Genomic DNA, 17728 nt, shown 5'->3' on the forward strand with positions numbered 1-17728 from the left:
GCATCCTAATGGCATGACAGCCTTGTGTTTTGGTTCTCAGGTTTCGTCTGTCTTTGAGGTAGAGAGTTACTCATGTTAGAAATAACATGTCCTGGAGCATCCCACGCCAAAGGGATGGATGACTTTTCAGTGTTCACTATCCTGACAAGTGGTATTTCTTTTTTTATTCTTCTTCCTGTTGCTCTTTGATATTTTTCCAGACCATCACAGGACATGAGTATCCACAGTTTGTTAAAATCGTTGAAGTTGGCCCAAGAGATGGACTTCAGAATGAAAAGGTACACCATCATGTCAGTCATGAATCTTATTTATATTTATATGCACCCTTGTTTTCTATTTCTAGACCCAGTCCTCCCTGGAAACTCCCATGTTTTGTGTATCTCTCATGCATAAAACAATTCATAACACATGGGTCTTGTGCCATAATCGCCAGGAGCATGTGTTTCACATTTTCTTTGAATAGGAAAGATGACACGGCTTCTGGCTGAGTTTTCTCTGCTTAGCATGTCACAACTTTATCATTGCCTTATTGCACACCAGAAGTTTTACAGATTGCTCCAGATGTAGGAATAATTTTATTGCCACAACATGATTATGAGAAATATTGTGGATTTTGAAGGATCACGAAATATTCAGCAAGTGCAAGATTCAGCACGTCTAATACAGATATCAATATGAATGGCACGGAGCATAGCAAATAAAAAAAGCTATATATCTTGCTCGTTGAACTTCCTATCTTGAGTGGAATCAAATCCAGAAAGAGCTGTTTCGGTTTCATTGTTCCCCAGGAAATTGTTCCGACAGGGGTGAAAATCCAGCTGATAGACATGCTCTCAGGAACAGGCCTGTCTGTGATCGAGGCCACCAGCTTTGTCTCTTCAAAGTGGGTACCGCAGGTAATAACTCTTCTTTGTACACAGCAAAAGAGTGCTGAGTGATTTATTAGGCACTCTTTCTTGCCTGCATAAGCACTGAGGAAAATGTGCTCCTCTCGCATCCTCGTTGGATCCGCAGCTGGTTTTGCAAAGAATATTTTATTCTCCAAATAATTTCATTTCTTGCCATAAATTGTATCCCAATTTACTTCTCGAAAAAGGAAAACAAATGTGAACATGCCCCATGGTGTGTTTATACCGAGAAATGTGGAGAAAAAAAAAAAAACGTAGTCCTTTATGGATTGTCTGCTGGCTACAAGCATGCGAAAACGTTTGTGCAGGATGATGTATTACCAGGAACGTGTTCAGATGATGTGAAAGGTTTATTTTTCTACATCATATGTTTTCTCCCCCTTCATTTAGATGGCAGACCACACTGATGTTCTCAGAGGAATCCAGAGAGCGCCTCATGTTCGGTACCCCGTTTTGACACCAAACATGCAAGGCTTCCAGGATGCCGTAAGCATTCATTTCCACCTCTCTGCTACGCACCATAATCTATATAATTTATCATATTTACCAATGCTTGTCAGCTTGAGTTAATTGTTGGCAGCACATTGTTTTTAGTCAAATAATTCCTGCACTTACGTAAGTGTGACTCCACCACAGTGTTCAAAACAGTTTTACAAGTTGGTTCTCTCTGCTGTTTTAAGGTTGCAGCTGGTGCTACTGAAGTGGCGGTGTTTGGGTCAGCGTCTGAAACCTTCAGCAAAAAAAATATTAACTGCTCTATTGATGAAAGCATGCTGAGGTTTGAGGAGGTCATTAACACTGCCAAAGAGCGCCAAATTCCAGTCCGTGGGTTAGTATTCTGGATGTTAATTGTCACTGACATAAGTGAGAATTACATATCAAACATCTCATTCGGTGTCCGATTTCACACCGATTATTTTTTTTATATTTTTTTTCTCAAGAAGGAAACAAAACAGCTGAACGTAGTGCACTTTCTTCACAGGAGAAAACACACAATTCAGTAATGATACCTTTTTAGCAAAGTTCCAGATGTTCACCAGGCTATATCTATGCTTTAGTAAACCATAAGTCCAGATGGACATTAAAGCAAACCGAGCAGGGCAAGTTACTGAATTTAGATGGCCTTTTATCATACATGGAAAAGCAAGCCACTGCACCTGCAATACATGTTATTTTTTTCAGATTACATGAACCTCTTTGTCCAAAAAAACCCCCCAAAACGAAACTAGAAAAGCAGCAGGTTAGTAAAAACACTGGCCTGTTTCCGGTGTTTAGTGATAAACAAATGGCATCGAGTCGAGGTCTGGATCACCACCAGATTCTACCGTAATCACCAATCTGTGCGTCAAATCTCCTGTAAATCTTTTTGTGTTCCTTTGAGATAGCAGCTGACAAACAGATGAACACCCAAAATAGCAAGACCACAACACATCCGAATAAACAACGGTGCTCCCACAGCTTCTTATCCTCATTTAAACCGAGTTACTTCATCTGACATCAACAGGCAAATATCCCGCTTTTCAAAACATGGAAGCTCCAGGCATAAAAATAGTTCATTAGAAGTACGGAAACCATAATCACAAATAAATCGATTGCTTCGGGAAGTTCTCAATGTCACAGGGAAATGCTCCTCCACCCATGTTTTTTTGCTTTTTGTCAGCAGTTGAAACCCATTAAATGTCAAACTTTGTCCTCTTTCAGATATGTGTCTTGTGCCCTCGGTTGCCCCCACGAGGGACACATTGAGCCGTCCAAAGTTGCTGAGGTGGGATCACTGTTTCATTTTAGAAAAAGGATCATTTAAAAGAATAAATACTTCTTTATAATCGACCAAACTGTAATTTTCAACCTAATTAATTTATGAGATAATGCTAATTTATTTAAATGGGGCCATTATCACACTGTTCCTGAAATGATGATGGCGTTTCTTTCTTTGTTTGTTCTCTCCATGACAAATAACCTCTTGTTTGGGTGAAAAAGTGGTTGGACAAACATGAAAAATGAATTCCCTTGTTCATTGTCAGTTCATTATCATGTGTGAATGGGTGTCACGTGAGCTGAGTTCAAGTCTAATGAGTTCTTTATATTCCGACTCTAATCACAGATTGATTGAATGACTTTTCAAATTAAAAGTTTATATTCTCTACATTTCAGTGTTAAACTCAATGTACTGTGGCACTGACACTTCTCGTACGGTACAATTTCCTTCTAATGGGAACATTTTGCCATATTTTCACTGTTCTTTAGGTGGCAAAGAGGTTATATGAAATGGGCTGCTATGAGATTTCCTTGGCGGACACCATCGGTGTCGGTACTCCAGGATCCATGTTGAAGATGCTGCAGGGGGTGAAGAAGGAGGTGCCCATCAGCGCTCTAGCGGTACACTGCCATGATACTTACGGGCAAGCGTTGCCAAACATTCTCACCGCACTTCAGGTAAGAACTTACGATGAGGACGCTGAAGAGTACCACTACAGCTGACCATAATATTGGGATTCATTATCTTGTGATCATTCTTATAAGAATAATTATTGTCCTCAGTATTAGAAGAAGCTGTGTGTCTCTATTAAGACTCTTGATGACTGATGGTTCAGTGGCGTGTTTGAGGATTCAAAAGCAGAACACAGTCACTGTACATAAGCTATCAAATGATGCCACTAATGCAGTAATCCAATCTAAATTACAAAAACTTAAATTTCAGTTCATCTTTCCTTTCAATATATCCCTCTTCCACAACTACAGAGTGGTGCATTATGGTTCTCCAAGGATCCAATTAGTGCAACAAGTCTTTATTGTTTGTTTTCTCAGAAGCTCAGCTGTTTCCTTCTTCACTTCTGGAGCAGACGTGAAACAGGTTTCCTTAGTACAGACTTGAGTTTTGGGAATTTCATGGTGTCACTCAGGTAAACAGTGAGGGGGTCATATATTGCAATGCTTTTTGCAGCCCAAAATGGCTTACAATACTTATGTTCTGAGGGGGAATGAAACTGAAATGTAAGTTTTGTAACAATGAGAGTAATGTAATGTTAGTCTCATTTTTCAAAAGCCACACCTCAGATAGAAAGACAAAAGGGCCTTTTGCCAGATCATACAGCAATAATTAGGTTAGTAATAAGCTAACTGTAATCAAGGCCAATAAATCCAAACAGCTGCAAGAACCATGTCAGGCTGGATGATACAAAGGCAGGCAGGAACAATGACAGAGCTGGAACACTAAGATGAGCACAGATAGGTTATCAGACAAGGTGCAAATGCTAATGAACTAGCATATTTACTGGAGAACAAATGAGATCAGATAATGATGTAAAATAACATGAAAATGGAATGAAAAAGGGAGACATAAATAACACAGGAGATAATCTTGTGACTGCAGAACTTATAATGCTTCTATTATTCCACTTTATCCAAACTGTCAAATGAAAATATTTACTGGACAAACTTAATCAGCTTGATCAACTGGGTTTAGACTGAACCATACTGGCGTCTGATGAGAATGGTCACTGTGTCAGACCATGTGATCAAAGAAATCCTTGGAAGACCAACTACTGAAAGCAAGAATGTAAAAACAACAATCACGTGTAGTGTATGATGCTGGCTGTCTTTTGAAAAGGTTTTTAAAAAAACGTCAACAAAAAGGCCTGTAGGGATGTCGAAGGGTTTCACCAAGAGAAAAGTATGGATTGTCTGTCCTTTAGTCTGTCTTTCACTTCATCATATTGTGTGAGGAAGATGGTTTGAAACTCCTACAGGCCAATTTCACGGATACAATATGGCGAGGAGAAGGTTAAAAATTTGGACACGCCATGAGGTGTTCCAGATGCAGCATCGCTTGTCGTCAGTTATAATACACAGCATGGCTCTATGCTCAGTCGAGCTATTTTCTGACAGTAATAACATGACTGATGACCGCAAGAGAGGTGTAAAGATATGAATATTAAAAAAGTTACCAATAAAAAAACAAACACTGTCCCCCAGAATTCACTCCTGCTCTCTCCAGCTGCCTGAAACAAATTGTGGTTTACAAGTGTTACTCTCTGTGGCAAAGACTGTGCTGCTGGAAGTGTTTAAATGAAGGGGAACAGCTCCAAGGCTGCTCCAACGGTTGGGTGGAGGGACCTGTGAATTCTGGGAAACGACAAGGAAGGAGGTTGAAAACACTCAAAGCCTTGAAGGCGTCAAACAAGCACCTTTGAAAATAGTGTGATTCAGAGAGCTGATGTTTCTTGAAATGTGTTGGAGTGACGGGGGCTCCCTGTGAAGAGAGAGAGAGCTCGAAAAAATTCAGAGGTCTCTGTGAAGAAAAGGAAGACTGGAGGTCTGATAGTTCTTGGAGGACAGGCGTGAGTCACACCTCTCCTTTGAGAAGAAAACACCATGATGCTTATGGGAGGGAAGTGGAAAGTGCCAGCACTCTCTCTTGCAGAGGTCTGCAGAGGGCTGTTGGCATGGTTAGAAGAGGAAGCCTATTTACCTCCACTGGAAATCTAGATTCTTCTTTGGACAAGCAAAAGACAGTAATGCATCATCCTCTTGATCCTCATATCCTCCATGTTAAATTGTTTGACAGCTTTACTTTCTGCTTTCCCACCGGCTTGGCAAGGATCATGGGCACCTTTGACTTCACTTGCACATCCCTCTCCTCATGATGAATATGAATATTCTTGTGGAGAACCGCAGGGCCGATTATGGATAAATGCCCAGTCTTTGCATAAATCAAAGTAGTTACTCATGATGACATGAAGAGGAGCAACCAGATGTGGAAGCAAAGTCGAGGTGGACGTTCTTGTTCCAGGATATCTTTCAGCTTTCTTAAGTAACTGCCAACATTGTAGAGATCACAAGTCTTTCTTAAGGTTTTAAATCATCATTCCTGCTGGGAATAATCATATGTTAAGCTTCTCCCAATCCATCTTTTTTAGACAATTTTCGAGGCCCAAGTAACATTCAAAAGCAGCATCTTTTTTTCATTTTTAGAAATCAAAAAGGATAAATAGTGTTTATTTTCCATGGGAATGAGGCATAATGAAACAACATTGTCGTCAATATTTCAATTTGACTAATGGCCATTTATTTTGGCAATTAAAGCTGTTTGAAACATTTTTTTAGGGCTTGTGAAAATATAATCACATGTAATAAGGGTTCATATTCATCTTTGAAACTGTATTAATGTTATAATTTTAAACAAATATTGTCATTTTGATTGTGGAGTTGAAAAGTAGAATGAACTCTCCAAATGTTTATGAACTTCAAACCTGAATCTTGCCCTGAGCTTTAATGACAACGTGCCAGTTTATGACATTATGAATGTATCCTCTGTCATGTATGTGAAGGCCACAATGGGACGCACAGAAAACCAGGAACCGTCAGTCAACGAGGAAGAGGGGCATTAAGAAACATGATCTTAGCCTCCCCACAAAGCAAGATGATTCACAAACTGCCCACTGCACACACACACAAAAAAATCCCCAGAATCTTAATGAACATAAGATATTTCCAATGGGCCCTCCCATCACGGTGCACATGTATCGTAGCGGAGGAGAAAAGAAATGGGGCTATTACAGTAACATACTCACAAAAATGTAATCGGGCTGTTAACCTCTGTGGGGTGTTTTTCACCACTTTGCCCGTAGCGAGTGTAAACCTGACATACATCCCCGACATAAAACAGAGGTAACGCAGATATGGCTGTATCAGTTCTCTGGAGCACATTGTCACGGCGGAGGAGGAAGCTCATTGGGGGCTGGGCGGGTCAACAGATGTGAGGGGGTCAGCACAAAGGCTCACCTATTCAGTGTCTATTGGACAAAGCAACTGAGAGCTAGGTGGATAGAAGGGCCCTGGGGGGCTCCTAACTCATCTGTCGCTTGGCTGTTGAACTCTCTGACAATGCTGTGCTTAAAGGCCAGTGGAAAATGATCCTTTCATTTGCTCGATGCTGAGCAACATGATGAATGGTCGCTGCAGCTGCAGACCCAGCTCTTGAAAACTCCGGTAGCACTTTATTTTACAGGACTGTAGGTGCAAGAAGATACTTATGTTTCGTGACTTTTAGTTTGCAAAACTTACAGCACATTTGCTGCAGCAGTATATTTCATTTACAATGCTCTTGTCCAGGGGGAACCATATTACAATATAATTTAAACCCACATTGTTGACAAGAACTGCGAAAAATAAATAAATTACATAACTTGAGATAGGCTGCCTTTTAAAGATTTCTGAGAATCTTTACCTTTTAACACATATCCACCTACACCAGAAGAAAAACACAGTTAAACATTAATTCTGAGTCAATTACAGTTCACGGTTTCTCTCTTGATGGTTTCTGGTACGTTCAACTTCACAACATTGCGTTGGAGAAAAAGCACAGCAATGTCTACAAGTAAAGTGCATTTTTTAAAGTTAGCTTTGATTTTAGATGGCGAAGTGCAGGGAGACGGTGAAATTCCTCCGTGGATCATATTTAGAATGATTCATCGCAGCTGCCCCATGGCCACAGAAAATAATAGCAGCCAGGGATATTTCGCTTACCATTTGCTCACCCATAAACAAGAAGGAAATGAAAGATTTTATCATAGTTTTTCATTACTGTGTGCCAGAAGTCGACACCACCAACTGGGAGAGAAATGAATTCCCCCAGTGCTGTCAGCCCTGAGTCACCTCTTTTGTTCCTGATAAAGACATTCCTCAGTCTTTGTACCTTTTCTTTTTTCTTTTTTTTTTTGGAGGTCTGCTGAGGGGCGGGGGTCTTTGTTACAAACCTACTCTGGCAGGTCACACAATGATAATGTATGTGCTTAGATTTCACAGGCTTGGCAGGGAAAATTGTTTATTCTTACCTGCAATTTTGGTGTATTGTGCACTACTGCAGCAGGGGGAGGACAGGAGAACCTGTTTGGGCTCACAGGTGAGATCTCTGCTGACAATAACATTCATCTGCAGTTTTTTCCCTCGTTTTCATCCGCTCTTCAACTCTTACAGTGTGTACTGAGTAAAGAACTTTGTTTCATCAACATCCAGTGATCTACTGTAATTGTGTTGACTAGTGTTGACTACTTTCAGTAAATGTTGGCCTCATTGTCAGATGCTGGTGTGATGATGTTTTGATAGACATTATAACACTGTGACAGTGGTGACGTTATATCATCATCACTGTCTCTTGTTTGTGATGAGCGAAAACCTAAAATATCAAAGTCAATAATAAATAAGTATATGTTCTGTAGCCTTAGTAAACAATGATTGGGTCAAATCACTAAATATTGTTTAAAATATGACTACAAATGGTTCGTTTTATTTATAGAGCCATTTTGTGATGCTTCAATAGAATATATTTGACAACACATTTCATAGTTATGCTTAATTTAAGTCTCTTTTAATCATTTATATGTTAAGGACAACACAAATGATTAATACAATGTGTTAAAATTATCCAAAAGACTCATTTTCATCTGCAATATGGTAATATTAGACAAAGAAGATGTGTTTAAACAGCAGACAAAATAATTTTTTTTGTGGTTGAAAAACAGAACATTTGAACCGCTGACATAATAAAATGAATAATTACATATAATTAAAGATAATTTTAGTATGACTAAGACTTCAATGTCAATAACTTGTTCATGTAGGCAGGTGCATTAGCCATGGTTGGGGGAGGCCATTAGTAGTTTCTGTTTGTTTTTATATATTTTTCTGTACTTTTGGCAGTTTCATCCAAATTAGATTAATTTCCAATTTTAGTGTCATTAAATTAAGTGTGGTTTAATTTAGTAGTATTCTTTTTCTTTTACTAATTACAAAGCTTCCACTCAAGTCTAAAAAAACATAAAATGGAAAGTTGAAAAAAAAAAAAAAGGATTTTAGGATCACAATCTTTTGGATTGTTGTCATTTTTGGTGGTTCTGCATTCATTAAGCTCGCTGATCCATGAAAGAGGTTTATGTGGAAGCTGAATGACTTGATTATATTGTTCAGACTTTTTACGCTTAAAGAAATCGTGAAGTAAAAATGTCATTTATTTTTTCTTTATGTGTTTGTCCTCTTAGCTGCCCTCCAGTGCCCGGGGTTTGCTTTCTCATTGCAAGCTTATTTATGTGTTCCTGGAAAGAGGTGATATATGTGTCAGCAGTGGCTCTGTGACAGTTTCTTTCAGCTTCCCAGTTTATATAGTAGTGGGTAAAGCATCACTGCTTCATATCCTGCCCTGAATACACACTCTCTCTTTCTCTCTCTCTGACGCAGTTATAAAACCAAAATGGGAGCATGTCCATCTTCAGCCTCGTCCACTCAGAGTGTAGAATGTCAACAAGCTTATCCCGAATCATGCGAGTTCGAAAATGCACTGTGTCTTTACCCAGGAATGCATTGTTTTTATATAGCCACAGCTCACTGAATATGGCTTTTTAACACTGAGCACACATCTGGTTTCTGGGCAGTGTGAACCTAACTGAGCACTGGCAAGCTCGAGCTGCTGACCACCAATTCCTGCGTGATTAGTGTCCAGAGGTACAGGGCACGCTGCTGAAGGGTTTGTTTTGTTCCTCTCAGAAACAGTATGCTGAAGGCCCGTGGCCTTACAGGGGGAGCAGCTGAAAGCGAGAGGACTGGCATGGCAGATTACAACTCTCTGTTTATACTACAAAAAATTCTGCCTAGTACAATATCCTGCTCTGGCCTTAACCAAGGTCTGGAAATCTCGTGCGCTGCACACACCGGGGTAGATCGCCTCCTCCTCCTACCCACCTCCTCCTCTTCCCTTGCCAACACAAACAGCAATTACGGCTGGCTTAGACAGCCCCTGAAAGAAGTAGGTTCTTGTCTGGAGGAAAAAAGCAACCAATTAGCAGCATTGTTTGGAAAAAAGCAATAGAGATTCTTTTAATTTAGCTCGCTCGGCCCCTCTCTGTGGGGTGGAAGTCCTTCATGACCCGATGCCACTGAGAGGATCAGTGTGTTAATTTTGTCTCACTGTAGGATGCTCTGACATCTGGCTCTGCCACGGAAGCTGGAAAACATCTTTAATATTCTCATGACAATCCCAGGGACATGTGGAAAACATCCCAAGACCTCAGCGTGTAATGACTCCAAAAACTGAGAGTCTGGCTTCATCTTCTTTTGGTGTGAAAACAACGGTTAAAGACTTACATGGCAAACACTGGGTTTGTGTCTCTTTCTGTAATACGTGCATTCAGAGAAATAGTAAAATATACTTTCCATAAAATGCAGCATTAACATGAAAACAAAAGCAGTGAACTAATGTTTCCTAAGCGGCATTTTAAAATGCTGGATAAGCTGTCCAACAAAAGCAACGAATTGAACAACTGAAAACGCATCATTAATTTTCATATGGATGCCAGACACTTGCTATTGTAGGCAGTTAAAAAAAATAAAAAAACGAACATTTTCCCACAATATTTAACTGTTGTGATGATTATGTGCAGCCAGCGAGCCAAACATCTAACAAAGTAAACAAACCTGGAATTTATCGCTCACGTTCTTACATTTTGTGCTCAAAAAGAACATTAGTGAACAGAAGTACACTGAACCACGTAGATCGGTTAAATGATTTGTGACATTAATGATTTTCTTTTTTTTTCTTTTAGCAACTGCACATTTGTGTAGTAATGTTAGAATTACAAGCCTGTTGGCATAGTGTGATACCATCCAGCCAAGGAAAAAAAAAATCTCAATGTGGCAAGAAAGTGAATCCCCATGGTTAAGGGCAGAGTAGTGCTGTAAAAACATGAGTAACCAGGAGAATCAGAAACATATGAAATGTTCTGTTCAGCATTTATAATGTTCTTCTCATATGAACAAGGCTACAATTATGTGGTGCTGGTGGTTGAAACTGACAAAGAGGATGACTAAGCCATACTGTGGGACATTCTGTGCCCACCATCTTCAAGACATAAGCCCACAGTTCTCCAAAACAGCTGTAATACACGACCGCAGGCCTGGCAAGGTGCACTGCACCAGGCAGAACAATTAAACAGAACAAGGATCTTTGTTCCTGGATTCTACCTGAGGTGAGGGCCTGTTGTGAGGTGCTGAATGTCTCTGCTGTTGGTCTTTGCAGATGGGAGTCTCTGTGGTGGATTCTGCTGTGGCTGGCCTGGGAGGCTGCCCCTACGCACAGGGTTCATCTGGCAACGTTTCAACGGAGGATGTTCTCTACATGCTCCATGGCATGGGCATCGAAACAGTAAGTATGTCTCCACAGTGCACTTTGACAGACTTACTGATTTTATGTGTCTGTAATCCCAACCAAAACCAAACTCATGCAGTCTTTCAGAGCTGATTTACGAGTCACTCTGCAAACACACACTGCTCTGCAAATGTTTATTTTATAATATCAGTGGTTTTATACTACTTGTGCAAGACCCTGGCATTGCACACATGGTCTGGGGGACAATTTATTTAACAATTCCTACCCCTGCTGGTGGAATATTATCACTGCAGTTCAGTTCTCTGTCACCTGTTGCACACATCCAGTTAAATTCCTGAGTGACCAACCAGTTTTTATTCTTCCTACGCTCATTGTTTTAAACAGAAATTCTCCATGCAGACATTGCATTTTAACTCATATTGCAATATTTATTTTATTTTATTTTTTTGCAGGGTGTGGACCTTTCCAAAGTCATAGAGGCTGGTTGCTTCATCTGCAATGCTTTATGCCGCAACACAAACTCCAGAGTTGCCCAGGCAAAAAGCAGGACACTGTGATGTGTCTCTGTAAAAGGATTATGTTCAATTTTTGGCTCTTTTCCCTTTAAAGTGCTTCCCCTGTTGTTGCTGCCTTCAGATTTGTTGCCTATGCTTCTGTATTTGAAGTACATTGATCCTTGTGTCTGACGTAACTCTTCCAAATCATCTTGAGAAATGTCAGAAGATTTCACCTCCTCTTTCATTTCCAATTTGCACCTTTTCCATCTGTTTACGCGGTTTACAGTTTAATCGGACCCCATGGACATTTGATCAACTGAATGCTCCCATTTTTCATATGACGTTTGCTCTGTGCGGTTGACAAAGACAGGTCATATTGAACAGGAAATAACCAGAAGCTGAAAACTAACTATCAAGATGAGTTTTCATTTGTGATAGAGGTTTTGATTGGTGACTCTGTGAGTTATGAGACATGCTGGCCTTTGGAAATGCTGAACTGTACAATTCTATTTCAAAACATCCTCGCATTTATTTGGCTTTAACAAATAAATCTGGTAAAAGTCAGTCACTTTTATTACCTTGTGTAGTTCAGTGGCCTTATAAGACGATGTAACAAAGTTTGACTGCTTTGGCTACTTGCTGAAGATAATTTATTATTGCCGCAGGTGTAAGGGCATCTTTTTTTGCACTTTACTTTCCTGAGAAGGTTTCCTTCTTTGCCTACCTTGACCGATTGTATAACAGCAATTAAAAAGAGACACTTCTGAAACAACCATAAAAAGATCAATTTGCAATCAAGGCTCTTAAGAGTATTTTTGCTGTAGGGTTTGCCAAAGATCGCTGAAGAAGTGCCCCTTGATTGTTTTTATATGTTAAAAAAAAACTTTAACCATAACATAAGCTACTATCTGGGATGATTGTCTGTGAGTGTAAAGTCAAATGTGTTTTCTCATGTCTTTCCTGTCTGTTTACATCCTATTGTTCTGTCTGTGAAACATAACTAAATAGAAATGTAAAAAAAAAAAAAAAACAGATTGTGACACTGAATTTGAATGAATTTTTATCTAAAACCAATTTGCAAACAGAAACTGTGTTTGACAAACAAATTTCAGGTGATGGTCGTTTCAGGATGATGTAAATAAAGAAGAAAAAAAAAATGAGTAAATCGAATGTCTCTGTCCTGGTCCTGAGGGCTCTGGATACTTCTGGTTTTCTGTCCAGCTAATTAACTGTCATTAATTGTTTTCATTTTATATCCCAATTTCGCAAAATTAAACTTAATTGGATGCCAGCATGATGAGAACTTGGGGAGGAAAACACTCAACTCTCATGAATAGATGTGAAAAATAGTGCTGCATTTGCATAAGTGGATTAAAATGTGATAATTGTCTACCCACTGTGGTCCATCTTCATCATGTATGCAAACCGCTATCCGCCAGAGATTATGCATTCATGTGCAGTCACACATGCTCAGGGATATTTTTTGAGGAAAAGTTTAGTCTCTTTTTTTTTTATATATATACAGATCTGCTTGAAGAATGATGAAAATCTTACAGCTGCAATCCTCTTATGAGTAAGTTTGAAAACATACTGGAAGATACAAAAAGAAGCACACAACAGTATAATTCTAAAAATAAATAAATAAATTACAGGGGAAAAAAAATACTGCTTAACTCTTATTGCAGTAAAGATCCATGATGGTTAGTGACATGACAGTAGTCCATCCATTATCTATACACCGCCTAATCCTCACCAGGGTCGCAGGGGGCTGGAGCCTATCCCAGCTGACTAAGGGCAAAGGCAGGGGACACCCTGGACAGGTCACCAGTCTATCACAGGGCTACACTTAGAGACAGACAACCAAACACACTCACATTCACACCTACAGACAATTTAGAATCACCAATTAACCTCAACATGTTTTTGGACCTTGTGGGAGGAAGCTGGAGAACCCGGAGAGAACCCACGCTGCACGGGGAGAACATGCAAACTCCACACAGAAAGATTCCGGTGCCCCCACCGGGACGCGAACCGGCAACCGAGGCAACAGTGCTACCTACTGCGCCACCCTGCAGCCCACATGACAGTAGTATTCTGTTTAATTTTTTAATTCATGCACTTCTATAAGGTTCTCTTTATTTTCGAGGCTGTGAAATAGCGTTATGATAAAATATTCCTCATGGTGTGATATGACCCAGACTTGGGTGGAAATTAATACTATATGTGTAAATAAATATAAGATGATATAATGGATACAGACCTGTCCAGGGTGTCCCCTGCCTTCACCCCAAGTCAGCTGGGAAAGACTCCAGCCCCCTGTGACCCTAGTGAGGATTAAGTGGTGTATAGATAATGGGGATGGATGGATGGATGGACGGATGGACGGACGGACGCATGGACGGAGGGACAGACGGATGGATGGATAATGGATACATGTTTTGTTATTATATTACATTTACATACTACTGAAGGCTGGGCCAAAAAGAGGAGGATAAATCTTTTGTAAATATACTGTTCAGTATTGATGACCTATGGCCTTTACCACAGCTCACTGAAAATGGTCCAGAATATGAATTGCATTTTAACTAACATCAAGCCTGTTAGAATGCTGTTTGTAGTGGATATGTTTTCCACAATAGGAATGTCTTTAGTTTTGCATGTGTTTGACAGTTTAGAAAACATGTAGAGGTCGGCCTGATGGTGACACAATTTGAAAAGTCGTAGGATAACGAAAATTATCAGTTATCAGTCAAGGGATAAGCTACGTCATTTGCATGCTTTTTCGGGAATATATTTATTAGTTGTTGAGATGTTCTACTGTGAACTTCCGTACTTAAGTGTTTGCCCACTGACTCACTGAGTTCCCAAAACCACTCCAACATGGCCAGTGTAGTGCAAGCTGAAAGCTACCTGTTTATTTCTGTTCCAGGAAAAGGACTCAACGATAAAAGTGGACACACGATCTGCCCTTAGTGCCGCTAGCGGCCGTCATCACACAAAACTAAGTGATACAGGATCATGTGAAGGTGAATGTCACACACAGACTTCTAGAATAGTCTCATACAAAACCACATTTTCAGCTAAAACCGTGAACAATCACGAAACCTCTCAGAGCACCAAAACATAAACCGGCAAAGATCTCGGTACCTCTGAAACCTAGAAAACACAAAGCCATGAGTGAGTATGAGAGTGGTGCTATAAGACCAGAACTTGACCCGAAGAGAGATGGAGGACAAAATATAAAAGCACTAAAAGAAAGAGCAACTTTTCATCAAGGGATGTTGGAAGTTTAAAAAAAAAATGAAAGAAAAGAAAAGGAGGACGAGCACAGCAGATGAAAAAAGATGAGAAGACTCTTTTTGGTTTGGAATAATGTAACTTTCTTGCAATGAACAGAAGACAAGGAAGAAAATGGAGAAGGGCATCCAGAGTAAAACAAACCCTAACACAGCATCCTTCACCTTCCATCCAACTCTTCCTTTCCAACATTTATAGCCTCCTCCCTGATTTTCATGGTTCACTCATTGTGGCCTAACAGGAGGAATGTGTTGGCTTTCAACCAGCGTGGGTCTTTCTAATGTGAGTTTACATGTGGTTGTGTGTTTACAGTTCCAATCTGTCTGTTGTCTGTGTGGGTTTCTTTTCCTCATACTGTCCAGACACAGACCACTGATGAGGTGAAACCTGAACCTGAACAACTGGTAGCTGTGAAGCATGTCTGCCTTTGTTTCTTTTCTTATGGACACTGTCATTTGTTCATTAGCATTGAAAAAAAAGTTTTCAGAATTGTTCGTTTATTATTTCTACATAATGCAGTTGGTAGTATCTGATGCTGTTTATTTGCTTCTTTGTCAATGTCTCCCTCACATTCTGTCCTTTATTTATCTGTTTAGCCCACAGAGGCACAGAGGCTCCTCACACAAGATAATACTATAAATTGTGCAAGCAAGAGGAAACAAATGATCTTTTAGGCCTTCTGGGCTTCAGGCCCAAGTGAAGATTTAGTCTGATGGAGGAAGAAGAAAAGATAAAAACCTCCTCCACCTTTATAACATACAGCACCCTCCATAATTATTGGCACCGCTGGTTAAGATGTGTTCTTTAGCTTCAAGGAAATTCAGTTTTTTTCCCAAATAATACAGGACCACAATGAAAAAAAAGAGGAAAATTCAACCTTCAGTTCAAGTGCATTTATTCAGTGTGAAAAGAAATCCCACATTAAAAAATAATTCTTTTACATCAAATCATGTGTGCCACAATTATTAGCACCCTTAATGCTAATACTGTGTACAACCCCCTTTTGCCAACAGTTCATTTGAGTTGAAGGTTACATTTTTCTACAATCTTCACTGTGAGAGTATGCTTCTGCAATAAAAACTGAATTTATTTTAAGGCTTTTAACACATCTTAACCAGATGTGCCAATAATTATGGAGGGCGCTGTATATGAAATGGATCCTTATCCATGTTTACCTCCAGAGTCTAATGATTTCAGGTATCACTCCATACAGCAGCCAGAGGGGATGAAACATTTTTCCAGCAGAATATATACAAAGTTATTTAAACGACAAAATGTTATTTAAACTACAGCTTATCTTTATTGTACACTGAGGCAGGAGAATCAAGTTTTTCAAATTCATAAACAATTCTTTGTGTCAGTGACCTATGAGGCATTCAGGCCTTCACATCCACTTATCTTGATTACTGCAACTCAACTATATGTTCGGTCACGAATAAGTGTGTCTGAGTGTCTGCTGGCTGAGTCTCCAGATAGTTTTTCAAAGCTGAAGAAAAACCACTTTACAAGGTCACTAAAGAGATAACATAGTACTTCCATCTTTGCCTGTTTGTGTGCAAAACACCGATCAGGCTTCCCACTGCTTTTTCATATCTTCTCTCTTTACATGACACAGTCAGACGTCTGGCATCATCTGACCAAAGGCTCCTGTTTGTCCTACATCCAGGACTAAGTGTTATGTTGAAAGGACTATCTCAAAAGCTGTCTCCAAACTAAGGAATTTCCCTTCTCCTGCCAAATTTTGTTCTCACTCATCCTCTCTTTCAATCTTCAGCATATAGCATCAGCATTCATCGTTTCTTTTTAATAAGTTGCGAAAGATTTAATCATAATCTTTTTTTTTTAAAAGCTACATTCTTTGTCAGGAGATCAAAACCCAGCACGTCACCTCAGACAGTTTACAGCGGTTTGATCAAGCTGTAGGTCTTCACCCTCTATAGATCTGTTGACTAGTGAACGGAGAACCGACAACAATAACATACATCAATCTCACATGTGTCAGACATGTTGATTTGGTTCTTACAATGACTGATGGTGCAAGGCAACATGAAAGATTAATAGCTTCAGACCTTTGATTGATTTTTGCTGTAAAAATAATTATTTCTTTTGTGATCAGCTTAAAATCCTTTGAGTTCACACACAGCCATTCATCTTAGAAACCTCAGATGTCATGACTACATTCATAACTGTAAAACAGGTTGATATTTTTAATAAAGCACAATCTGTCTGGTTACTCTTTGTGGCAACACTGTCATCGGTTACAAAGACCAGTTACAAAATACAAGCAAAAACAAATCATATCTCATGATGCAATTCAATATCTTTGGATGGATTTGTGATATACGGCAGTGTGCACTTTTAGGTACTTTAGATTCTTGTCCATCCGACAGTATCATCAGGAATGTGTCTGATCAGTCCCAAATTAATTCTGCAGCATGACTGTGACTCCAAACAACCAGCCAGATTCATAAAGAATTATCCGTCTCTCACAAATACAACAAGGAAGCTTGCGACAGATAGTATGGCCGCTACAGAGTCCTGTTGTCAGGATGATCGATTGCCTGCAGGGTACCTTGAAAAATGCAGTTGAACTCAGGTTGAATGTTGTTTTTAAAAAGAAAAATGTTGGGTCAAACCAAATATAAATGGAACGTAATTTTTTTTTTCTGGTTACTGCATTTTTGTAAGTCAACTGCGAAATAAAACATACATGTATTGATGGCGTCGTTTCTAAAAGCATCTTTAATTTTAGGGGAGTTTCTTTGCAAACTGTATGTTATTACCAACACTGAGACTTAAAAAGAAATAAAAACAACAATGCATGCAACAAAAACAAAATCTCATCTCTGCAGTCATCTAAAATCTTG

The 17728-nt window shown here is 39.5% G+C and overlaps 1 protein-coding gene across 1 annotated transcript; it reads left to right on the forward strand.

The window, feature by feature from the left end:
• The first annotated feature begins 812 nt into the window (after positions 1-812).
• Positions 813-11842, forward strand: hmgcll1 (3-hydroxymethyl-3-methylglutaryl-CoA lyase like 1). Its single transcript, XM_008297549.1, has 7 exons — positions 813-896; positions 1299-1394; positions 1589-1737; positions 2610-2673; positions 3156-3344; positions 10978-11103; positions 11520-11842. The coding sequence occupies exons 1-7, from the start codon at positions 828-830 to the stop codon at positions 11622-11624; spliced, it is 798 nt and encodes a 265-aa protein (XP_008295771.1). The 5' UTR covers positions 813-827; the 3' UTR covers positions 11625-11842.
• The last annotated feature ends 5886 nt before the right edge of the window (positions 11843-17728 follow it).

This window comes from Stegastes partitus, unplaced genomic scaffold (genome assembly GCF_000690725.1).
Source record: "Stegastes partitus isolate 25-593 unplaced genomic scaffold, Stegastes_partitus-1.0.2 Scaffold1229, whole genome shotgun sequence".
Taxonomy (NCBI): Eukaryota; Metazoa; Chordata; class Actinopteri; family Pomacentridae; genus Stegastes; species Stegastes partitus.

What these genes read in the sequence shown, in the direction of transcription:
- hmgcll1 (XM_008297549.1), top strand. Translation starts at nt 828, where the DNA reads ATGCTCTCAGGAACAGGCCTGTCTGTGATCGAGGCCACCAGCTTTGTC. An exon ending in CTTCAAAGTGGGTACCGCAG is followed by an intron (nt 897 to 1,298) that starts GTAATAACTCTT and finishes CCCTTCATTTAG; the next exon opens with ATGGCAGACCACACTGATGT. An exon ending in AGCCGTCCAAAGTTGCTGAG is followed by an intron (nt 2,674 to 3,155) that starts GTGGGATCACTG and finishes ACTGTTCTTTAG; the next exon opens with GTGGCAAAGAGGTTATATGA.